Here is a 25,690-nt window from a genome sequence, read left to right as displayed (position 1 = left end):
GGTTAGGCAGGGTTAGGGTAGGGCAGGCCAGGGTTAGGGTTAGGCCAGGCAGGCCAGGGTTAGGCCAGGGTAGGGTTAGGGCAGGGCAGGTTAGGGTTAGGGTTAGGGCAGGGCAGGCAGGCCAGGTTAGGGTTAGGCAGGGTTAGGGTTAGGGTTAGGGCAGGGCAGGGCAGGCCAGGTTAGGGCAGGGGGGGTAGGGCAGGGCAGGGCAGGGCAGGATAGGGTTAGGGGTAGGGTAGGGCAGGGCAGGGTTAGGAGCAGGGCAGGTTAGGGGTAGGGTAGGGGGTAGGGTTAGGGGTAGGGTAGGTTAGGGGTAGGGGCAAGGTAGGGCAGGGCAGGGCAGGGTTAGGGCAGGGTAGGGTAGGGCAGGGTAGGGTTAGGGGTAGGGTAGGGCAGGGCAGGGTAGGTTAGGGGTAGGGTAGGGTAGGGTTAGGGGGGTAGGGCAGGTTAGGGGTAGGGTAGGGTAGGGTTAGGGGTAGGGCAGGGCAGGGTAGGGTAGGGTTAGGGGTAGGGCAGGTTAGGGGTAGGGTAGGTTAGGGGTAGGGTAGGGTAGGGTTAGGGGTAGGGTAGGGTTAGGGGTAGGGTAGGTTAGGGGTAGGGTAGGGTAGGGTTAGTTATTATGCCCCCAGCCTTTAGTTATTTTCAATGTTTTCATTAGTTTTTTCCTGTGAAGCACATTGTGTTGCATTCCATGTCTGAAATGTTCTGTATGAATGTGCTGTATGAATACAGTGTGATTAGATTTGATTACTGGAGACCAGTCACCCTGTAATGCCTTGAGAGGTGAATAGGGCCAGGAGTGTTTCCGGATCATATCACCAGAAGAAATTCCCAGCAAGTACATCAAGTAAACAGATGAGGTTGTTTCAAAACCATACATCTACCAACCAGCTTTCCTTGTTGTTGTCACGATCGTCTGAATGAATGGGCCAAGGAGCAGCGTACTTAGAGTTCCACATGTTTAATAAATATGAAACTCACCAAAAACAAAACGAAGAGAACGAACCGTGATGTTCTGCGCTGCTCACAGGCAGCTACACAAAAACAAGATCCCACAAACAACAGGTGGGAAAAGGCTGCCTAAATATGATCTCCAATCAGAGACAACGATAGACCCAGGTTTGCCTCTGATTGGGAACCATACCAGGCCAACAAAGAAATAGAAAACATAGATTGCCCACCCTAGTCACACCCTGACCTAACCAAATAGAGAATTAAAATGATTCCTAAGGTCAGGGCATGACAGTTGTGACATTATATATTTCCCATCTTTGCTCTAAGATCTCTGAGGAAAATTCTAAAGTTTTCAAAGGTGCAAGTTAGAAAGTTTACAGGAGGGTAGGGTTAGGGTTAGGGGTTAGGGTAGGGTTAGGGTAGGGTTAGGGTAGGGTAGGGTTAGGGGTAGGGTAGGGTTAGGGGTAGGGTAGGGCAGGGTTAGGGGTAGGGTTAGGGGCAGGGTTAGGGGCAGGGTTAGGGCAGGGTTAGGGGTAGGGAAGGGCAGGGTTAGGGTTAGGCCAGGGGTTAGGGTTAGGGGTAGGGCAGGGTTAGGGTTAGGCAGGATAGGGTTAGGGCAGGGTTAGGGCAGGGTTAGGCCAGGCCAGGCAGGGCCAGGGTTAGGGGGCAGGGGCAGGGGTAGGGCAGGGTTAGGGCAGGGCAGGGTTAGGGGGTAGGGCAGGATTAGGGCAGGGTTAGGGCAGGGGTAGGGCAGGGTTAGGGCAGGGTTAGGGGTTAGGGCTAGGGTTAGGGGGAGGGGCAGGGTTAGGGTTAGGGGTAGGGTAGGGTTAGGGGTTAGGGGGCAGGGCAGGGTTAGGGGTAGGGTTAGGGGTAGGGGTAGGGGCAGGGTTAGGGTTAGGGGTAGGGCCAGGGGTAGGGTTAGGGGTTAGGGGGCAGGGCAGGGTTAGGGGCAGGGTAGGGCAGGGTTAGGGGCAGGGGGGTAGGCAGGGTAGGGTTAGGGCAGGGCAGGGCCAGGGTTAGGGTAGGGCCAGGGGTAGGGTTAGGGCCAGGGTAGGGTTAGGGCAGGGTTAGGGGTAGGGTTAGGGGTAGGGGGCAGGGGTAGGGGCAGGGTAGGCAGGGTTAGGGTTAGGGCAGGGTTAGGGGTAGGGGGGTTAGGGTTAGGGCAGGCAGGGTTAGGGCAGGGCCAGGGCAGGGTTAGGGCAGGGCAGGGCCAGGGCCAGGGCAGGGGGCAGGGTTAGGGCAGGGTAGGGCAGGGGTAGGGTAGGGCAGGGCAGGGTTAGGGCAGGGTTAGGGCAGGGTTAGGGCAGGGGCCAGGCAGGGTTAGGGTTAGGGCAGGGCAGGGGTATAGGGTTAGGGCAGGGGGCTCAGGGTTAGGGGGTAGGGGCAGGGCCAGGGCAGGGTAGGGCAGGGGTAGGGTTAGGGCAGGGCAGGGTTAGGGCAGGGTTAGGGGTAGGGTTAGGGTTAGGGGTAGGGTTAGGCAGGGCAAAATAGGGGAGGGCAGGGCAGGGTTAGGGTTAGGCAGGGTAGGGTAGGGTTAGGGCCAGGGGGGGTAGGGTTAGGGGTAGGGTTAGGGTTAGGGGTAGGGCAGGGAGGGGGGTTAGGGCAGGGTTAGGGGTAGGGCCAGGGGGCAGGGGTAGGGTAGGGTTAGGGGTAGGGTTAGGGCAGGGCCAGGGCAGCAGGGTTAGGGGTAGGGTTAGGGTAGGGCAGGGCAGGGCAGGGCCAGGGTAGGGCCAGGGTAGGGTTAGGGGGGGGTTAGGGGTAGGGGTAGGGGCCAGGGGCAGGGCAGGGTAGGGTTAGGGTTAGGGTTAGGGTTAGGGGCAGGGGGCAGGGCCAGGGGCAGGGCCAGGGTTAGGGCCAGGGCAGGGTTAGGGGTAGGGCAGGGTTAGGGGTAGGGTTAGGGGGGTAGGGCCAGGGTTAGGGGTAGGGTTAGGGGTAGGGCAGGGGCAGGGCAGGGCAGGGTTAGGGCAGGGCAGGGTTAGGGGCAGGGTAGGGGTAGGGTTAGGGCAGGGTAGGGTTAGGGCAGGGCAGGGTTAGGGGTAGGGTTAGGGGTAGGGCAGGGCAGGGCCAGGGCAGGGTTAGGGCAGGGCAGGGTTAGGGCAGGGTTAGGGTTAGGGGGGTAGGGTAGGGGTAGGGTTAGGGCAGGGCAGGGCCAGGCAGGGCAGGGCAGGGTTAGGGGGGCAGGGCAGGGTAGGGTTAGGGGTAGGGGTTAGGGCAGGGCAGGGCAGGGTAGGGTTAGGGGTAGGGTTAGGGGTTAGGGTTAGGGTTAGGGCAGGGCCAGGGTTAGGGTTAGGGTTAGGGTTAGGGGGTAGGGCAGGGTAGGGCAGGGTTAGGGGTAGGGTTAGGGGTAGGGCAGGGTAAGGCCAGGCAGGGTTAGGGTTAGGGTTAGGGCCCAGGGTTAGGTTTAGGGGTAGGGTTAGGGCAGGGCAGGGTTAGGCAGGGCTAGGGGTAGGGTTAGGGGTAGGGCAGGGTTAGGGCAGGGTTAGGGGTAGGGCAGGGTTAGGGGTAGGGGCAGGGTTAGGGGTAGGGTTAGGGTTAGGGGTAGGGTTAGGGGGCCAGGGTTAGGCCAGGGCAGGGTAGGGTTAGGGGTTAGGGTTAGGGTAGGGGTAGGGTAGGGCAGGGCCAGGGTTAGGGCAGGGCAGGGTTAGGGGTAGGGTAGGGTTAGGGGTAGGGCAGGGTTAGGGTTAGGGTTAGGGGTAGGGTTAGGGGTAGGGGGGCAGGGCAGGGCCAGGGTTAGGGGTAGGGCAGGGCCAGGGTTAGGGGTAGGGTTAGGGCAGGGTTAGGGTTAGGGTTAGGGTTAGGGTTAGGGTTAGGGTTAGGGTTAGGGGTAGGGTTAGGGTTAGGGTAGGGTTAGGGTTAGGGTCAGGCCAGGGTTAGGGTAGGCCAGGCCAGGCCAGGGTTAGGGTTAGGGGTAGGGTTAGGGGTAGGGTAGGGTAGGGTTAGGGGGTTAGGGTTAGGGGCAGGGGTTAGGGGTAGGGTTAGGGGGGGGTAGGGGTAGGGTTAGGGATAGGGTGGGGTTAGGGCCAGGGTTAGGGCCAGGGTTAGGGTTAGGTTAGGGGTAGGGTTAGGGGTTAGGGTAGGGTTAGGGTAGGGTTGGGGTTAGGGTTAGGGTAGGGTTAGGGTTAGGGTTAGGGTTAGGGTTAGGGTAGGGTTAGGGTTAGGGGTAGGGTAGGGTTAGGGTTAGGGTTAGGATTAGGGTAGGGTTAGCCCACCTGACCAGTGTTCCAACATGCTCTACGGCCACATCCCTCAAACTAAACTATGTGTGAGTAGAGAAGGCCAAGAGTTACAGCTGCTGCTAAAATTAGCCCCTGTCCCATAACGCTTGTCCCATAGCCATACCGCGTGTAGCTCCTACCCCAGTCCACAACACAGCTCTGTTGAAGAAGGAATGGGGATGGAGGGGGTAGGAGGGGGTCTGACAGATTGGGGTAGGAGGGGGTGAAGAGGAGGTAGGAGGGGTCCGAAGAGGGGGCCTGAAGGGGTCTGGAGAGGGGTAGTGGTAGGTCTGAAGAGGTCCGAAGAAAGGTTTGGAGAGGATTCTGAAGAGGGTGTTCTGAGGAGGGGATAGGAAGGGATCAGAAGAGGGGGGAGGAGGGGGTTTTGAAGTCATTAGTGTCAACATGACTGTGTCAGTGTGCATTGCACCCAGCCCGCCACAGGAGTCGCTAGAGCGCGATGGGACAAGAACAACCCTTCCCTATGCCAGACGACGCTGGGCCAAATGTGCGCCGCCCCATGGGTCTCCCGGTCGTGGCCGGCTGCGACTGAGCCTGGACTCGAACCAGTTTCTCTAGTGGCACAGCTGGCACTGCGATGCCGTAGACCACTGAGCCACTTGGGAGGCCCGTATTTACATATTCTAAATTCCATTCCTTTACTTTAGATTTTTGTGTATTGTGTCTAGATGTTATTTGTTAGATACTGCACTGTTGGAACCAGAAACACAAGCATTTCGCTACACCAGCAATAACATCTGCTAAACACGTGTATGTGACCAATAAGATTTGATTTGATTTGAGAGGAGCGAGGCCTGACTGCATGGCTGCCCTGGTCTCAACACACACGCATATGCACACACACACATCCACCCTCCTCCCCCTCAGGCCAGTTAATTAGAGGTATAGAGGGAAAGGAGCTCTCTGCTGATTGGACCATGTGATAAAGCCGCAGAGTGCAGCTGGCCGATCATCCAGCCTGTAACAGCTCTAGAGACTTCCATAGCACTGCAATGCAAACCTGGGTTCACATACTATTGGACATCATTGGTAATCCTTTACATTAGCTTCATTGAGGTTGTATGTTGCAATGAAACCAATAGGAATCTTCCAAAACGTGTGAGCCCCGTCCACCTGGCACTTCAGACAGGCTAAAGTACATGCTGAAACTATTGGAAATATTTGAACCCAGGTTTGCTTCTGACTGAGGTTTAGAGCTGAGCACTAAAACACAGGGTACTGAAGCGCCAAGCTCCAACCGACTTAACCCAAACCAATTCAATAGCGACTCTAGGAAAATACCTCTTCCCTTCTCATGACTCAGATAGCAGCAGTACAGTCGTACAGGAAACCATTAACTTCTTATAGCTGGGGTATTGAGTAGCTTGGATGAAATAGGTGCCCAGAGTAAACTGCCTGCTCCTCAGTCCCAGTTGCTAATAGACATAAGAATTCTCCGGTTGGAACGTTATTGAAGATTTATGATAAAAACATCCTAAAGATTGATTCTATACTCCGTTTCTACGAACTGTAATATAACTTTTTGAACTTTTTCGTCCGACGTTCGGCTGGACCTGCATGCGCGTTTGGATTTGTGTACTAAACGCCCTAACAAAAGAAGCTATTTGGACATAAAATTATGAACTTTATCAAACAAATCAAACATTTATTGTGGAACTTGGATTCCTGGGAGTGCATTCTGATGAAGATCTTCAATGGTAAGGGAATATTTATAATGTTATTTCTGATTTACTCCAACATGGCGGATATATTTATTTGTTTTTTGAGTGCCGTTCTCAGATTATTGCAATTGTATTTTCATCAACATTTATTATTAGTATTTCTGTAAAATGATGTGTACTTGTATGTTTGAGGAATTTTAATTATGAGATTTCTGTTGTTTTGAATTTGGCTGCACTTTCACTGGCTGTTGTCATATCGATCCCGTTAACGGGATTTCAGCCCTAAGAAGTTTTAACTAATGCATCCAATTAGTGACTGGCCAATATGAAAAAAATACAAAAGTATACAATGGAATAAATACTGTTCTATTACTTGATTTACAGTATTGTGTTGTTTGTTTAATTCAATATCTATAGTAGCATCCGTCTTGGACAACATTTTGTCTAACAATGAGTTATACATGAGGAAGGAATCCAGAGAAATGGTCAACAGTCACCCAAGGACACCCCACACCCCAAGGACCCCTCACACTCCACAACCCCCCCCACACACACCTCAAGGACCCCCCACACTCCACAAACCACCCCCCACACCCCCCCCCACACTCCACACACCCCCCACACCCCAAGGACCCCACACTCTACATACCCCCACACCCCCACACTCCACATACCCCCACACCCCAAGGACCCCCACACCCCCACACTCCACATACCCCCACACACTCCACAGACCCCCAGACCCCAAAGACCCCCACACGACCCAGACCCCACAGACCCCCCACACTCCCCGGACCCCCACACCCCCCAGACCCCCACACTCCACATACCCCCCATTCTTAGTGACCTGGCCAAGATAAAGCAAAGCAGTTCGACAGATACAACGACACAGAGTTACACATGGAGTAAAACAAACATACAGTCAATAATACAGTATAAACAAGTCTATATACAATGTGAGCAAATGAGGTGAGAAGGGAGGTAAAGGCAAAAAAGGCCATGGTGGCAAAGTAAATACAATATAGCAAGTAAAACACTGGAATGGTAGTTTTGCAATGGAAGAATGTGCAAAGTAGAAATAAAAATAATGGGGTGCAAAGGAGCAAAATAAATAAATAAATTAAAATTAAATACAGTTGGGAAAGAGGTAGTTGTTTGGGCTAAATTATAGGTGGGCTATGTTCAGGTGCAGTAATCTGTGAGCTGCTCTGACAGTTGGTGCTTAAAGCTAGTGAGGGAGATAAGCGTTTCCAGTTTCAGAGATTTTTGTAGTTCGTTCCAGTCATTGGCAGCAGAGAACTGGAAGGAGAGGCGGCCAAAGAAAGAATTGGTTTTGGGGGTGACTAGAGAGATATACCTGCTGGAGCGTGTGCTACAGGTGGGAGATGCTATGGTGACCAGCGAGCTGAGATAAGGGGGGACTTTACCTAGCAGGGTCTTGTAGATGAATCACAGTCCAATTACTAGGGGCCCCCAATTGGTTTTATTTATCACTCTCACTCAGATATAATATTTAAAAAACTGCATTTCCACCCTGTGGCAACATGTGTAGAATTGCATGAGTTCCTCATGAGTTCAGATATTTTGTAGCCCCCACCCCCATCAGAGTGGCCCTCCCTGGGCTAGATCATGTGATCATTTGTCCCAGGGCAGCAGGGCAGCGTGGTGTGGTTAGCAGACATTGATGAGAAGTAGTGTAGTGGACCCACTGGGGCAGCAGCTAAATGCAATGAGTTAATTAGAGTGAGAGATCAGGGCTGTGATCTGTGTTGAGACCAAGAAACAGAGACCCAAACAATGAAGCCCTGTTGTAAAGAGGTCCTTTTGTAAAGGGGTTCTGTTGTAAAGAGGTTCTGTTGTAAAGAGGTCCTTTTGTAAAGAGGTTATGTTGAAAAGAGGTCTGTTGTAAAGAGGTCTGTTGAAAAGAGGTCTGTTGTAAAGAGGTCTGTTGTAAAGAGGTCCTTTTGTAAAGAGGTTATGTTGAAAAGAGGTCTGTTGTAAAGAGGTCTGTTGTAAAGAGGTCTGTTGTAAAGAGGTCCTTTTGTAAAGAGGTTCTGTAAAGAGATCCTTAAAGTCTGCAAAGAGGTCCTGTAAAGAGGTCCTGTGTAAAGAGATCCTACACAGACACACACACACACACACACACACACACACACACACACACACACACACACACACACACACACACACACACACACACACACACACACACACACACACACACACACACACACAATAAGAGTCCAGGCAGCTCTACACACACGGAAGATGTTGAGGGCTGTCAGTACTAGCTGTGTCACTTCATCATCAATATCTGTGTGTGTGTGTGTGTGTGTGTGTGTGTGTGTGTGTGTGTGTGTGTGTGTGTGTGTGTGTGTGTGTGTGTGTGTGTGTGTGTGTGTGTGTGTGTGTGTGTGTGTGTGTGTGTGTGTGTGTAAGAGACCTCCATATGGTACCTTCCAGAGGAGAGTTGTCTAGGAGCTGTCTAGGAGCTGTCTAGGAGTTGTCAAGGAGCTGTCTAGGAGTTGTCTAGGAGCTGTCTAGGAGCTGTCTATGAGTTGTCTAGGAGCTGTCTAGGAGCTGTCTAGGAGCTGTCCTTCAAATCTCTCTCACACACACACAAGCATACACACACTATCTCTCCATACCCGACATTATAAGGAACATCTGACAATCAGGCGGTGGGCTGAACACATGTCCATTCACAATACAATACATAAGCCAAACAGACATTTAGTTCTGACAACTGGAATCACATGGAATCCTCTAATGCTGAGAAATGCACATTCACAGACCCTGACATCATACAGTCTGTGCTCTAAGGGAACCGGGTGTTAAGTCTACAGCACTGTTTTTCTGGACCAGAACTATTAGTCAGAGAATCCATCTAGTGAAGTAACATACCATGGCTGTCCTCCATCTTGTCTCCGTTCTGATTGAGGTTAGAATTACCCTTCATCTGATGCTTAATTCTCTCTGTATACCATGTGCATCCTGTACAGTAAAAGTTGAAACTTTAACTTTTGACCACAACCCTGTGGTGCCTGGAAGTCAGAACACTACATAGGGATTTAACCAGGATCTTTTGGTCATCAAGTGTTGTGTTGTTTTACAGGAGAAAAGGAAAAGACAGTCAGAAATAGAGGACAAAAGGAGACAGCTGGACGATCTGGTGCTGCAGCTTCAACATCTCAAGGTAAACTCAGTGACTACGTTTTTGTTGTTTTGACTCTGTACTCCAGCACTTTGGATTTCAAATGATACAATGACTATGAGGTCAATGTGCAGACTGACAGATTTAATTTGAGTATTGTGTGCGCGTGTGTGTGTGCGTGTGCGTGTGCGTGTGTGTGTGTGTGTGTGTGTTTGTGTGTGTGTGTTTGTGTGCGTGCGTGTGTGTGTGTGTGCGCATACGTGTGACACATATATGTCACCTACTGTATGTTCTGCTATTATGAGAGAAATCTAACAATGGACCAGGATTAGCCAATATAACTGTACTGCTTGTTCTCAGCAAACTACAACCAGGCTGGACTTCAAGCATGTTGACATTTACTGAGCCTTCTGAAAGTTTTCTTACCCTTGACTTATTTCACATTCTTACAACTTGAATTCAATATTGATTTAATAGTTTTTTCTCAACTACAAACCCCATGATGATAAAGTGTGAACATGGTTTTAGAAATATTTGCAAATTTATTGAAAATGAAATACATAAACATTAAATTTACATAATTATTCACACCCCTTAGTCAATACATGTTAGAATCACCTTTGGCAGCGATTACAGCTGTGAGTCTTTGTGGGTAAGAGGACCTCTAAGCTCTAAGAGCTTTACACACCTGGATTGTAAAATATTTGCACATTATTCTTTTTAAAATGCTTCAAGCTCTGTGAAGTTGGTTGTTTATCAGTGCTGGACATCTGTTTTCATGTCTTGCCATTGATTTTTGAGCCCAAACTGTAACTAGACCAAGAACATTCATTGCAACTCCGGTGTTTAAGATTCTTTTCCTGCTGAAAGGTGAATTTGTCTCCCAGTGTCTGTTGGAAATGTTGTTTATTTTATCCGAAGAAACTCCCTAATGCTTGCCGATGACAATCATACCCATAACATGATGTAGCCACCACCATGCTTGAAAATATGGAGAGTGGTACTCAGTGATGTGTTGTGTTGGATATGCCCCAAACATGTGTTCAGGACATGAAGTTAATTTATTTGCTGCATTTTTTTGCATTTTTACTTTCCTTTACCTATTGCAAACAGGATGCATGTTTTGGAAAATATTTATTCTGTTCCTTCTTTCATTTTATCAGTATTCTCCTATCACAGCCATTCAACACTGTAACTGTTTTAAAATTACTATTGAGCGGTTTCCTTCCTCTCCGGCAACTGAGTTAGGAAGGACGCCTGTATCTTGTAGTGACTGGGTGTATTGATAGACCATCCAAAGCCTAAATAATAACTTCACCATGCTTAAAGAGATATTCAATGTCATAATTTTATGTTTACGCATCTACCAATAGGTGCCCTTCTTAACGAGGCATTGGTCTTTGTGGTTGAATCTCTGTTTGAAATTCACTGATTGATTGAGGGATCTTATAGATAATTGTATGTGTGGGGTACAGAAATTAAGTAGTCGTTTAAAAATCATGTTAAATACAATTATTTCACACAGTGTGAGTCCATGCAACGTATTATGTGACTTGTTAAGCAAATTTAGGCTTGCTATAACTAAAGGCTTGAATACTTATTGACTACAGATATTTTTTATTAATTTGTAAAAAATTTGTCTAAAAACATAATTCCACATTGACATTATGGGGTATTATTTAATTTAACCAGGCAAATAAGAACACATTCTTATTTACAATGACGGCCTAGAAACAGTGGGATAACTGCCTTGTTCAGGGGCAGAACAGATTTTCACCTCGGGGATTCAATCTTGCAACCTTTCGGTTACTAGTCCACTGCTCTAACCACTAGGCTACCTGCTGCCCCACTAGGATACCTGCCCCATTATGGGATATTGTGTGTAGGCCAGTGACAAAACATCTCAATTTATTCTGTAACACAACAAAATGTGGAAAAAGGCAAGAGGTGTGAATAGCTTCTGAAGGCTCTGTATGGCATTTGACCAGAACCCAGATTTCCCACAGATAGAGAGGCAGTCAGAACGCAGATTTCCCATAGATAGAGAGGCAGTCAGAACACAGATTTCCCACAGATAGAGAGGCAGTCAGAACACAGATTTCCCACAGATAGAGAGGCAGTCAGAACGCAGATTTCCCACAGATAGAGAGGCAGTCAGAACACAGATTTCCCACAGATAGAGAGGCAGTCAGAACACAGATTTCCCACAGATAGAGGGGCAGTCAGACCACAGATTTCCCACAGATAGAGAGGCAGTCAGAACACAGATTTCCCACAGATAGAGAGGCAGTCAGAACACAGATTTCCCACAGATAGAGAGGCAGTCAGAACACAGATTTCCCACAGATAGAGAGGCAGTCAGAATACAGATTTCCCACAGATAGAGGGGCAGTCAGAACACAGATTTCCCACAGATAGAGGGGCAGTCAGAATGCAGATTTCCAACAGATAGAGGCAGTCAGAACACAGATTTCCCACAGATAGAGAGGCAGTCAGAACACAGATTTCCCACAGATAGAGGGGCAGTCAGAACACAGATTTCCCATAGATAGAGAGGCAGTCAGAACACAGATTTCCCACAGATAGAGGGGCAGTCAGAATGCAGATTTCCAACAGATAGAGGCAGTCAGAACACAGATTTCCCACAGATAGAGAGGCAGTCAGAACACAGATTTCCCACAGATAGAGGGGCAGTCAGAATGCAGATTTCCAACAGATAGAGGCAGTCAGAACACAGATTTCCCACAGATAGAGGGCCAGTCAGAATCCAGAGGAGTTTCTCTCATTCCAGTCCTTTTAACACTACACACATTTAGAGCTGACTGTGTATGAGTCCCAAATGCTTCCCTATTTACTAGTGTCTATAGTTCATTACTTTCTGCCAGAGCCCTGAGGGTAGTGCACTATAGAGAATAGGTTGCCATTCGGGACTGAGCTTGTTTTATCAGATGCCCAGCGGTTGGTTGCCGTGCAGGAGATCGTTGGTTGCCGTGCAGGAGATCGTTGGTTGCCGTGCAGGAGATCGTTGGTTGCCGTGCAGGAGATCGTTGGTTGCCGTGCAGGAGATCGTAAATTACCCTTTAATGGCAATTACTTCTCACATAATCAAATCCAGCTTGAAGAGAGTCTATGTTCCCTCTGTTCTCCAGAGAAAATGTTTGTCTGTTGACAAACCCTCTAAGATGTAGACAGTGTGATAAACCCTCGACTATAACAACATCAGCTCTGTGGGCGAGACAGAATAAACACAGAGAGATTTACACGAAGAAGAGTTTCTCCGGGGATGAACCAGCTTAGCTCCTCTCAACGTCGCTCTTATTTGGACTTCAATGAGTTTACGTAATTAATTCAATTAAGTGAGAGAGTGATTTGATCCATTTGTCTCCATCTGTAGACCAGAAATCAGGTTGATGCCAAACAGTCAACAAGCAAACACATTGATATGTGATGGGGGCAATCAGTCAATCTGGGCTCATAATGTCCCCCCTCCCCCCACTAATCTCACTGATGGTCACAGAGGTTGTTGTTGTTCTCCCCACCTTTATTTAACCAGGTAGGCCAGTTGAGTTCTCATTTACAACTGCGACCTGGCCAAGATAAAGCAAAGCAGTTCGAAACAAACAGCAACTCAGAGTTACACATGGAGTAACACAATAAACAAGTCAGTGAAACAGTAGAAAAAAGAAAGTCTATATACAGTGTGTGCAAAAGGCATGAGGAGGTAGGCAATAAATAGGCCATAGGAGTGAATAATTACAATTTAGCAGATTAACACTGGAGTGATAAATGAGCAGATGATGATGGTCAAGTAGAGATACTGGTGTGCAAAAGAGCAGAAAAGTAAATTAAATAAAAGCAGTATGGGGATGAGGTAGGTAGATTGGGAGGGCTATTTACAGATGGACTGTGTACAGCTGCAGCGATCAGTTAGCTGCTCAAATAGTTGATGTTTAAAGTTGGTGAGGGGAAAAAAAGTCTCCAACTTCAGCGATTTTTGCAATTCGTTCCAGTCACAGGCAGCAGAGAACTGGAAGGAAAGGCGACCAAATGAGGTGTTGGCTTTGGGGATGACCAGTGAGATGTACCTGCTGGAACGTGTGCTACGGGTGGGTGTTGCTATGGTGACCAGTGAGCTGAGATAAGGCAGACCTAGCATAGACTTATAGATGACCTGGAGCCAGTGGGTCTGGTGACGAATATGTAGCGAGGGCCAGCCAACTAGAGCATTCAGGTCGCAGTGGTGGGTGGTATAAGGGGCTTTGAGGACAAAACGGATGGCACTGTGATAAGACTGCATCCAGTTTGCTGAGTAGAGTGTTGGAAGCTATTTTGTAGATGACATCGCCGAAGTCGAGGATCGGTAGGATAGTCAGTTTTACTAGGGTAAGTTTGGCGGCGTGAGTGAAGGAGGCTTTGTTGCGAAATAGAAAGCCGACTCTAGATTTGATTTTGGATTGGAGATGTTTGATATGAGTCTGGAAGGAGAGTTTACAGTCTAGCCAGACACCTCGGTATTTATAGTTGTCCACATATTCTAGGTCAGAACCGTCCAGGGTGGTGATGCTAGTCGGGAGGGCGGGTGCGGGCAGCGAACAGTTGAAAAGCATGAATTTGGTTTTACTAGCGTTTAAGAGCAGTTGGAGGCCATGGAAGGATGGATATAGGTCTGTAACAGTTTGTGTCTAGGGTGTCACCCCCTTTGAAGAGACTGCGACTGCGGCAGCTTTCCAATCTTTGGGGATCTCAGACGATACGAAAGAGAGGTTGAACAGGCTGGTAATAGGGGTTGCAACAATGGCGGCTGATATTTTTAGATAAAGAGGGTCCAGATTGTCTAACCCAGCTGATTTGTATGGGTCCAGGTTTTGCAGCTCTTTCAGAACATCTGCTATCTGGATTTGGGTGAAGGAGAAGCTGGGGAGGCTTGGGCAAGTAGCTGTGAGGTGTGCAGAGCTGTTGACCGGGGTTGGGGTAGCCAGGAGGAAAGCATGGCCAGCCGTTGAGAAATGCTTATTGAAATATCTTGATTATTGTGGATTTATCGGTGGTGACAGTATTTCCTAGCCTCAGTGCAGTGGGCAACTGGGAGGAGGTGCTCTTATTCTCCACGGACTTTAGTGTCCCAGACCTTTTTGGAGTTAGAGGTGATGATTTCTGTTAGGAAAGCAAAGGCTTTTAGAAACTGACTGTGTATTGGTTCCTTACTTCCCCGAAAAGTTGCATATCGCGGGGGCTATTCGATGCTAATGCAGTCTGCCACAGGATGTTTTTGTGCTGGTTGAGGGCAGTCAGGTCTGAAGTGAACCAAGGGCTATATCTGTTCTTGGTTCTGCATTTTTTGAATGGAGCATGCTTATCTAGGATGGTGACAAAATTACTTTTAAAGAATGACCAGGCATCCTCTACTGACGGGATGAGATCAATGTCCTTCCAGGATACTCGGTCCAGGTCGATTAGAAATGCCTGCTTGCAGGAGTGTTTTAGGGAGCGTTTGACAGTGATGAAGTGTGGTCGTTTGACCGCGGGCCCATAGCGGATACAGGCAATGAGGCAGTGATCGCTGAGATCCTATTTGAAAACAGTGGAGGTGTATTTGGAGGGCAAGTTGGTCAGGATAATGTCTATGAGGGTGCCGATGTTTACGGATTTAGGGTTGTACTCTGTGTGTCTCTGTGTGTCTCTCTGTGTGTCTCTGTGTGTCTCTGTGTGTCTCTGTGTGTCTCTGGGTGTCTCTCTGTGTGTCTCTGTGTGTTTCTGTGTCTCTGTGTGTCTCTGTGTGTTTCTGTGTCTCTCTGTGTGTTTCTGTGTCTCTGTGTGTCTCTGTGCGTCTCTGTGCATTTCCGGGTGTCTCCGCATGTCTCTGCGTGTCTCTGTGTGTCCATGGTGAATACACTGGTAACCCTTTCCTCTCAATCTGTAGAGCCCCAGAATGTCTGTCTGTCTGTCTGTCCGTCTATCACAGACTCACACCAGCTTGTGAAATAGTTTCCAGCTTTACTGTCTGTGGGAGCTTTGTGGGAAAGGAAGCAATGGTCAAACAAATGCTTTTGGAGGTCTTAAAACAGTCTCTCAACTCCCCAGCCTCCCCATTCTCCCCTTCTCCAGGCTCCTCTCTCCCAAGTCTGGCCAAGATCAACTCCCATGGTCGAATAATAATAAGGCAGAACAGTTGAAACTGGAGCAGCAGCACAGTCAGGTGGAAGTTGAAACTGGAGCAGCAGCATGGCTAGGTGGACTGGGGACAACAAGGAGTCATCATGTCAGGTAGTCATTCTGGAACAGCAGCATCTGGGGACAGCAAGGAGTCATCTCAGGTCCTGGAGCTCTCCCAAGTCTCTCAACTCCCCTCCCATTCTCCCCTTCTCTCCTCTCTCCCAAGTCTCTCTCCCCTCCCCATTCTCCCCTTCTCTCCTCTCCCAAGTCTCTCAACTCAACTCCCCCCCCCCCTTTCTCCCCTTCTCTCCTCTCTCCCAAGTCTCTCAACCCCCCCCATTCTCCCTCCCCATTCTCCCCTTCTCTCCTCTCTCCCAAGTCTCTCAACTCCCCTCCCCATTCTCCCCTTCTCTCCTCTCTCCCAAGTCTCTCAACTCCCCTCCCCATTCTCTCTCAACCCCAGACCCTGGAGGCCAACTCTAATTGGTTAGATCTTTAGTGGACCTAGTAGATGGGATATTTGAGCCTTTTAGTGTTTTGACTTCTCTAATGGAGACTGCTTTATAACACAGTTTGGTTGGATGGATCCTCTGAATGATTCTCCTCACCTGTCTCTTGTGTCCAGTCTTAAACCATGAGAAATATTTGTTATTATTATTATGTTATATGCTTTTAATATATTCTCCCTCTTGTCTCTCACCTTTAGTCTAAAGCCATGAGAGAGCGCTGGCTCCTACAAGGCACGACCCCTGGAACTAATGACGAAGACGATGGACGAAGACAACAGCTGGAGAAAGACGAAGAGCAGGGGAAGAGACTGGAGGACACTATTCACAGGTACACACAAAGGAGCAAACTGACTGGGGGACACTATTCGCAGGTACACATATACACAGGAACTGACAGGGGGACACTATTCACAGGTACACATATACACAGGAACTGACAGGGGGACACTATTCACAGGTACACACATACACAGGAACTGACAGGGGGACACTGTTCACAGGTGCACACATACACAGGAGCTTTGATTTGAGTTTAGCTTCTAATTTACACATCTTCAAGGACCTGATGGTCTCTCTCTCTTTTCCTCTCTCGTGCTCTCTCATTGTGTGTGTGTGTGTGTGTGTGTGTGTGTGTGTGTGTGTGTGTGTGTGTGGTGTGTGGTCTCTGTTGGTCTGTTCATCTCATCAGTCAGTTTCTTCTTCCAACTTCAAAACAAATGGATATCTGAGGTCAGTTTCTTTCTTACCAGCGATCAGAGCCCTTTCATAAACCCACGTCAGGGTCGTGTTCACTGGGAATGAAACGGAAGCAAACAGGCTTGTTTTCTTATTCCGTTGCATAAACATGTCCTACTGTGATCCAGCAGTATGAGAGGAGTTAGCCTCTAGCCATACGGACAATGGGAAGACAGATCTGGGACCAGGACAATAGGGAGACAGATCTGGGACCAGGACAATGGGAAGACAGATCTGGGACCAGGACAATGGGAAGACAGATCTGGGACCAGGACAATGGGAAGACAGATCTGGGACCAGGACAATAGGGAGACAGATCTGGGACCTAGACAATGGGAAGACAGATCTGGGACCAGGACAATGGGAAGACAGATCTGGGACTAGGAAAATAGGGAGACAGATCTGGGACCAGGACAATGGGAAGACAGATCTGGGACCAGGACAATGGGAAGACAGATCTGGGACCAGGACAATGGGAAGACAGATCTGGGACCTGGACAATGGGAATACAGATCTGGGACCAGGACAATGTGTGGAAGGTAGAGATGTGTGGAAGGTAGAGATGTGTGGAAGGTAGAGATTAGAGTAAGGTAGAGATGTGAGGAAGGTAAAGATGTGTGGAAGGTAGAGATGTGAGGAAGGTAGAGATGTGAGGAAGGTAGAGATGTGTGGAAGGTAGAGATGTGTGGAAGGTAGAGATGTGAGGAAGGTAGAGATGTGTGGAAGGTAGAGATGTGAGGAAGGTAGAGATGTGTGGAAAATAGAGATGTGAGGATGGTAGAGATGTGTGGAAGGTAGAGATGTGTGGAAGATAGAGATGTGAGGAAGGTAGAGATGTGTGGAAAATAGAGATGTGAGGACGGTAGAGATGTGTGGAAGTTAGAGATGTGTGGAAGGTAGAGATGTGTGGAAGGTAGAGATGTGTGGACCACAACATAAGCATGCAATATACAGGATCAGTTCCAGCACCATATTAACAATGTACAGGGATACTGGAGTGATGGACGTGGATATGTATAGGAGACAGGGATACTGGAGTGATGGATGTAGATATGTATAGGGGGAAGGGGACAGGGAGGTAGATATGTATAGGGGTAAGGGGACAGGGAGGTATAGATATGTATAGGGGGAAGGAGGCATACAGGGGAGGTATATATGTATAGGGGGAAGGGGACAGGGAGGTAGATATGGATAGGGGAAGGGGACAGGGGAGGTAGATATGTATAGGGGGAAGGTGACAGGGAGGTAGATATGTATAGGGGGAAGGGGAGACAGGGAGGTAGATCTGTATAGGGGAAGGGGAAGGTACTAGAGTAATGACAGGGGGGGAGGTAGATATGTATAGGGGGGGGAAGGGGACAGACAGGGAGGTAGATATGTATAGGGGGAAGGAGACAGGTGGGGGAAGGTATATATGTATAGGGGGAAGGTGACAGGGAGGTAGATATGTATAGGGGGAAGGGGACAGGGAGGTATATATGTATAGGGGGAAGGAGACAGGGAGGTATATATGTATAGGGGACAGGGAGGTAGATATGTATAGGGGGAAGGGGACAGGGAGGTAGATCTGTATAGGGGGGGGACAGGCAAGGTGACAGGGAGGTAGATCTGTATAGGGGGAAGGTGACAGGGAGGTAGATATGTATAGGGGGAAGGTGACAGGGAGGTAGATATGTATAGGGGGAAGGGGACTAGGCAACAGGATATATGTATAGGGGGAAGGAGACAGGGATACTAGAGTAATGGAGGTATATATGTATAGGGGAAGGTGACAGGGAGGTATATATGTATAGGGGGAAGGAGACAGGGATACTAGAGTAATGGAGGTATATATGTATAGGGGAAGGTGACAGGGAGGTAGATATGTATAGGGGGAAGGAGACAGGGATACTAGAGTAATGGAGGTAGATATGTATAGGGGGAAGGGGATAGGGAGGTATATATGTATAGGGGCAAGGGGACAGGCATACTAGAGTAATGGAGGTATATATGTATAGGGGAAAGGTGACAGGGATACTAGAGTAATGGAGGTATATATGTATAGGGGGAAGGTGACAGGGAGGTATATATGTATAGGGGGAAGGTTATAGGGAGGTATATATGTATAGGGGGAAGGTTACTAGGCAACAGGATATATGATAAACAGAGTAATAGCAGCGTATGATAATTGTGTTTGTAGAGTCAATTTAAATGTTATGTCTGTGTGAGCAAATTGTGGGTGTGTGTGTGTGTGTGTGTGTGTGTGTGTGTGTGTGTGTGTGTGTGTGTGTGTGTGTGTGTGTGTGTCTGTGTGTACACACTTTCCCGAAAGAAAGATAGGATCTCACTACAATACATTTTAATAGAAAGTTACCAAAAATAGACAAGATCTTGCTACCATGGAAAGGTAAATACCTGACTATTTGTGAAAATACCTGACTCTTTGTGAAAATACCTGACAATTTGTGAAAATACCTGACTATGTGTGGCAAAAATCCCCCTGATTAACTCTTTGGTCAGGTTCCATGTTACCTATTTACCTATATACCTATTTGCTTATGGCCTTCCTTCACCTAACGACTTGTTTTTAACATTTTATGGGCAAAAAAGATTTCACTTTATTATGAACGGCAAGCCAGACTAAATTAAACCGGCCTATTTATATGATGAGTTCGGAGGGCAGAAATGATTAAATATTAAAGCATTAGACCTCTCACTCACGCTTCCGTCATACAAACGTTACACTTCAATCCAAGCTGGTTCTCTAGGAGATCAGTAAGAATGTCTCACCCCATGTTCAGGAATGGCCTTTTTATTCAGATTACAACCTCTCCTTTATTCAGATTACAACCTCTCCCTTTATTCAGATTACAACCTCTCCTTTTATTCAGATTACAACCTCTCCTTTATTCAGATTGCAACCTCTCACTGTATTCAGATTACAACCTCTCACTGTATTCAGATTACAACCTCTCCCTGTATTCAGATTACAACCTCTCACTGTATTCAGATTACAACCTCTCCCTTTATTCAGATTACAACCTCTCCCTTTATTCAGATTACAACCTCTCCCTTTATTCAGATTACAACCTCTCCCTTTATTCAGATTACAACCTCTCCCTTTATTCAGATTACAACCTCTCACTTTATTCAGATTACAACCTCTCACTTTATTCAGATTATAACCTCTCACTTTATTCAGATTACAACCTCTCACTGTATTCAGATTACAACCTCCCCATTTATTCAGATTACAACCTCTCCCTTTATTCAGATTACAACCTTTCAATTTATTCAGATTACAACCTCTCCCTTTATTCAGATTACAACCTCTCACTTTATTCAGATTACAACCTCTCCATTTATTCAGATTACAACCTTTCAATTTATTCAGATTACAACCTCTCACTTTATTCAGATTACAACCTCTCCCTTTATTCAGATTACAACCTCTCCTTTATTCAGATTACAACCTCTCACTGTATTCAGATTACAACCTCTCCCTTTATTCAGATTACAACCTCTCACTGTATTCAGATTACAACCTCTCACTGTATTCAGATTACAACCTCTCACTGTATTCAGATTACAACCTCTCCATTTATTCAGATTACAACCTCTCACTGTATTCAGATTACAACCTCTCACTTTATTCAGATTACAACCTCTCACTGTATTCAGATTACAACCTCTCCCTTTATGCAGATTGCAACCTCTCACTTTCGGTTATTTGAAAATGAAATAATCTCCAACATATCGCTATATTTAAAAGAACCCATAGAAAGCTGGTTGCGATTTCAATTTATCCACCCGAAAAGACAGAACAAATAATACAACACATTTTATGATAAAACTCAAATATATGAATTGCAACAAAAAAAAACATTCTTTTCGAAGAAGACAAAACGGTAATGGCTTTGTAAATGATATCATAAACAGGACTGGTGGAGTTATTTATATGGGAACTACAATACAGTGCATTCAGAAAGTATTCAGACCCCTTGTCTTTAATCACTGTTTTGTTACATTACAGCCTTATTCTAAAATGGATTCAATTAATGTTTTCCTCATTAATCTACACAATACCCCATAATGACATCACAATACCCCATAATGACATCACAATACCCCATAATGACATCACAATACCCCATAATGACATCACAATACCCCATAATGACATCACAATACCCCATAATGACATCACAAAGTCCCATAGTGTCAAAGCGAAAACAGGCTTTTAGACATTTTAGTAAATGTATTAAAAGTTAAAAACTGAAATACCTTATTTACGTATTCAGACACTTTGCTATGAGAATCGAAATTGAGCTCAGGTGCATCATGTTTCCATTGATGGTCCTTGAGATGTTTCTAGAACTTGATTGGAGTCCACCTGTGGTAAATTCAATTGATTGGACATGATTTGGAAAGGCACACACCTGTCTATATAAGGTCCCACAGTTGACAGTGCATGTCAGAGCAAAAACCAAGCCATGAGGTCGAAGGAATTGTCAGTAGCGCTCCGAGACACGATTTGAGGCACAGATCTAGGGAAGGGTACCAACACATTTCTGCAGCATTGAAGGTCCCCAAAAACACATTGGCCTCTGTCATGGAAGGTTGGAACCACCTAGACTCTTCCTGTAGCTGGCAGCCTGGCCAAAATGAGCAATTGGGGGAGACGGGACTAAATAAGGAAAGTGACCAAGAACCTAATGGTCACTTTGAAAGAGCTCCAGAGTTCATCTGTGGAGATGGGAGAACCTTCCAGAAGGACAACCATCTCTACAGCACTCTACCAATCAGGTCTTTCTGGTAGAGTGGAAAGACGGAAGCCACTCCTCAGTAAAAGGCACATGACAGCACACTTGGAGTTTGCCTCAAGGCACACAAAGGACTCTCGAACCTTTATGAACAAGATTCTCTGGTTTGATGAAACCAATTTTGTTACAGCTGTATCCTCAGTGTTCTAGATGTATCCTCAGTGTTCTAGATGTATCCTCAGTGTTCTAGATGTATCCTCAGTGTTCTAGCTGTATCCTCAGTGTTCCAGCTGAATCCTCAATGTTCTAGCTATATCCTCAGTGTTCTAGATGTATCCTCAGTGTTCTAGCTATATCCTCAGTGTTCCAGCTGTATCCTCAGTGTTCTAGATGTATCCTCTGTATTCTAGCTATATCCTCAGTGTTCTAGCTACATACTCAGTGTTCTAGATGTATCCTCAGTGTTCTAGAAGTATCCTCAGTGTTCTAGCTGTATCCTCAGTGTTCTACCTATATCCTCAGTGTTCTAGCTATATACTCAGTGTTCTAGATGTATGCTCAGTATTCCAGCTGTATCCTCAGCGTTCTAGCTATATCCTCAGTGTTCTAGATGTATCCCCAGTGTTCTAGATGTATCCTCAGTGTTCTAGCTGTATCCTCAGTGTTCTAGATGTATCCTCAGTGTTCTGGATGTATCCTCAGTGTTCTAGCTGTATCCTCAGTGTTCCAGCTGAATCCTCAATGTTCTAGCTATATCCTCAGTGTTCTAGATGTATCCTCAGTGTTCCAGCTGAATCTTCAATGTTCTAGCTATATCCTCAGTGTTCTAGATGTATCCTCAGTGTTCCAGCTGTATCCTCAGTGTTCAAGCTGTATCCTCAGTGTTCTAGCTTTATCCTCAGTGTTCTAGATGTATCCCCATTGTTCCAGCTGTCTCCTCAGTGTTCTAGATGTATCCTCAGTGTTCTAGATGTATCCTCAGTGATCTAGCTATATCCTCAGTGTTCTAGCTGTATCCTCAGTGTTCTAGATGTATCCTCAGTGTTCTAGCTATATCCTCAGTGTTCTACATGTATCCTCAGTGTTCTAGAAGTATTGTCAGTGTTCCAGCTGTATCCTGAGTGTTCTACATGTATCCTCTGTGTTCTAGAAGTATCCTCAGTGTTCTAGCTGTATCCTCAGTGTTCTAGCTATATCCTCAGTGTTCTAGCTATATCCTCAGTGTTCTAGCTATATCCTCAGTGGTCTAGATGTATCCTCAGTGTTCTAGATGTATCCTCAGTGTTCTAGATGTATCCTCAGTGTTCTAGCTATATTCTCAGTGTTCTAGCTATATCCTCAGAGTTCTAGATGTATCCTCAGTGTTCTAGATGTATCCTCAGTGTTCTAGCTATATCCTCAGTGTTCCAGCTGTATCCTCAGTGTTCCAGCTGTATCCTCAGTGTTCTAGATGTATCCTCTGTATTCTAGCTATATTCTCAGTGTTCTAGCTATATACTCAGTGTTCTAGATGTATCCTCAGTGTTCTAGAATTATCCTCAGTGTTCTAGCTGTATCCTCAGTGTTCTACCTATATCCTCAGTGTTCTAGCTATATACTCAGTGTTCTAGATGTATCCTCAGTGTTCTAGCTGTATCCTCAGTATTCCAGCTGTATCCTCAGTGTTCTAGCTATATCCACAGTGTTCTAGCTATATCCTCGGTGTTCTAGCTATATCCTCAGTGTTCTAGCTATATCCTCAGTGTTCTAGCTATATCCTCAGTGTTCTAGCTATATCCTCAGTGTTCTAGCTATATCCTCAGTGTTCTAGCTATATCCTCAGTGTTCTAGCTGTATCCTCAGTGTTCTACATGTATCCTCTGTGTTCTAGAAGTATCCTCAGTGTTCTAGCTGTATCCTCAGTGTTCTAGCTATATCCTCAGTGTTCTAGCTATATCCTCAGTGTTCTAGCTATATCCTCAGTGGTTCTAGATGTATCCTCAGTGTTCTAGATGTATCCTCAGTGTTCTAGATGTATCCTCAGTGTTCTAGATGTATCCTCAGTGTTCTAGCTATATCCTCAGTGTTCCAGCTGTATCCTCAGTGTTCTAGCTATATCCTCAGTGTTCTAGATGTATCCCCAGTGTTCTAGATGTATCCTCAGTGTTCTAGATGTATCCTCTGTATTCTAGCTATATTCTCAGTGTTCTAGCTATATCCTCTGTATTCTAGCTATATTCTCAGTGTTCTAGCTATATCCTCAGTGTTCTAGCTATATCCTCAGTGTTCTAGATGTATCCCCAGTGTTCTAGATGTATCCTCAGTTTTCTAGAATTATCCTCAGTGTTCTAGCTGTATCCTCAGTGTTCTAGCTATATCCTCAGTGTTCTAGCTATATCCTCAGTGTTCTAGCTATATCCTCATTGTTCTACCTATATCCTCAGTGTTCTAGCTATATCCTCAGTGTTCTAGCTATATCCTCAGTGTTCTAGATGTATCCTCAGTGTTCTAGATGTATCCTCAGTGTTCTAGCTATATCCTCAGTGTTCTAGCTATATCCTCAGTGTTCTAGATGTATCCTCAGTGTTCTAGATGTATCCTCTCTGTGTTCTAGCTCTATCTTCTCTTTGTTCTAGCTGTATCCTCACACTGTTCCAGTTAAAAACACACTAAATACACAAAGTGACACTGCTGATTGTGGTGGTTTCCCTCTGCAGACCTTTCTAATCAGGCTTATCACGGAAGGATTTGTGGCCCTCTCTCCATCTGACTGGTTTGTGGCGTAACTAGTCATTGGTGTGGTTCTGAATAGCAGTAGTTACCAGTTGCATCACTAGAGAGCAGCATATCCTGTTAGTCTCTGATGGCTGGTGAATATGAGACAGGGAAAATGTTATACAGTGGTTTTACATACATTTTCTGATTCTGTCTCTCTTTCTGTCACTGTCACTGTCACCGATTCTGTCTCTGTTGCTGTCAATGTTTCTGTCTCTGTTTCTTTCTCTGTTTCTGTCTCTGTCAGTGTTCTGTCTCTGTCTCTGTTTCTGTCTCTGTTTCTGTCTTTGTGTCTGTCTTTGTGTCTGTCTCTGTCTCTATCAGTGTTTCTGTCTCTGTCTTTGTGTCTGTCTCTGTCTCTATCAGTGTTTCTGTCTCTGTCTTTGTGTCTGTCTCTGTCTCTATCAGTGTTTCTGTCTCCTCTGTCTCTGTCTTTGTGTCTGTCTCTGTCTCCTCTCTCTGTCTTTGTTTCTGTCTCTGTCTCTATCAGTGTCTCTGTCTTTGTTTCTGTCTCTGTCTCTATCAGTGTTTCTGTCTCCTCTGTCTCTGTCTTTGTGTCTGTCTCTGTCTCCTCTCTCTGTCTTTGTTTCTGTCTCTGTCTCTATCAGTGTCTCTGTCTCCTCTGTCTCTGTCTTTGTTTCTGTCTCTGTCTCTATCAGTGTTTCTGTCTCCTCTGTCTCTGTCTTTGTGTCTGTCTCTGTCTCTGTCTCCTCTGTCTCTGTCTTTGTGTCTGTCTCTGTCTCCTCTGTCTCTGTCTTTGTGTCTGTCTCTGTCTATATTTCTGTTATTGTCACTGTCTTTCTGTTTTTGTTTCTCTTTCTGTCTCTGTCTCTGTCACTGTCACTGTCTCTGTCTCTGTCTCTGTCTATATTTCTGTTATTGTCACTGTCTTTCTGTTTTTGTTTCTCTTTCTGTCTCTGTCTCTGTCACTGTCACTGTCTCTGTCTCTGTCTCTGTCTATATTTCTGTTATTGTCACTGTCTTTCTGTTTTAGTTTCTCTTTCTGTCTCTGTCTCTCTGTCTCTCTGTCTCTCTGTGTCTCTGTCTCTCTGTGTCTCTGTGTCTCTGTGTCTCTGTCTCTTTTTACCCTCATTCACACATTTACTGCAGATACATTCAGTGTTGAGCTAAGAAGCATCTATGGTAAAGCATTTCCTCTTGGACTGGATGTGAATAGGGACAGGGCTGAAGCAGATGAGGCTGGGTGACACCCTGGACCAGAGGTAATGACAAGCATCCATGGTGGAGCTGAACTAACACCCTGGACCAGAGATAATGACATCCATGGTGGAGCTGAGCTAACACCCTGGACCAGAGGTAATGACATCCATGGTGGAGCTGAGCTAACACCCTGGACCAGAGATAATGACATCCATGGTGGAGCTGAACTAACACCCTGGACCAGAGATAATGACATGCATGGTAGAGGAGCACTAATGCCCTGGACCAGAGATAATGACATCCATGGTGGAGGAGCACTAACACCCTGGACCAGAGATAATGACATCCATGCTGGAGCTGAACTAACACCCTGGACCAGAGATAATGACATCCATGGTGGAGCTGAACTAACACCCTGGACCAGAGATAATGACATCCATGGTGGAGCTGAACTAACACCCTGGACCAGAGATAATGACATCCATGGTAGAGGAGCACTAATGCCCTGGACCAGAGATAATGACATCCATGGTAGAGGAGCACTAACACCCTGGACCAGAGATAATGACATCCATGCTGGAGCTGAACTAACACCCTGGACCAGAGATAATGACATCCATGGTGGAGCTGA

At 46.5% G+C, this 25,690-nt stretch overlaps 1 protein-coding gene across 1 annotated transcript in view; it reads left to right on the top strand.

Annotated features, from left to right (window-relative positions):
- Window positions 1-25,690, top strand: part of LOC112219953 (paralemmin-2) — a 90,378-nt gene that overhangs the window by 43,941 nt on the left and 20,747 nt on the right. The window contains exons 3-4 of the mRNA XM_042302786.1: window positions 8,967-9,047; window positions 15,865-15,995. Coding sequence (XP_042158720.1) covers window positions 8,967-9,047; window positions 15,865-15,995 — 212 coding nt within the window. The remainder of the gene's footprint in view (window positions 1-8,966; window positions 9,048-15,864; window positions 15,996-25,690) is intronic.

This window comes from Oncorhynchus tshawytscha, linkage group LG20, assembly GCF_018296145.1.
Source record: "Oncorhynchus tshawytscha isolate Ot180627B linkage group LG20, Otsh_v2.0, whole genome shotgun sequence".
Lineage (NCBI taxonomy): Eukaryota > Metazoa > Chordata > Actinopteri > Salmoniformes > Salmonidae > Oncorhynchus > Oncorhynchus tshawytscha.
The sequence above is the reverse complement of the archived record's forward strand: the minus strand, read 5'-3'. Positions and strand labels throughout refer to the sequence as shown.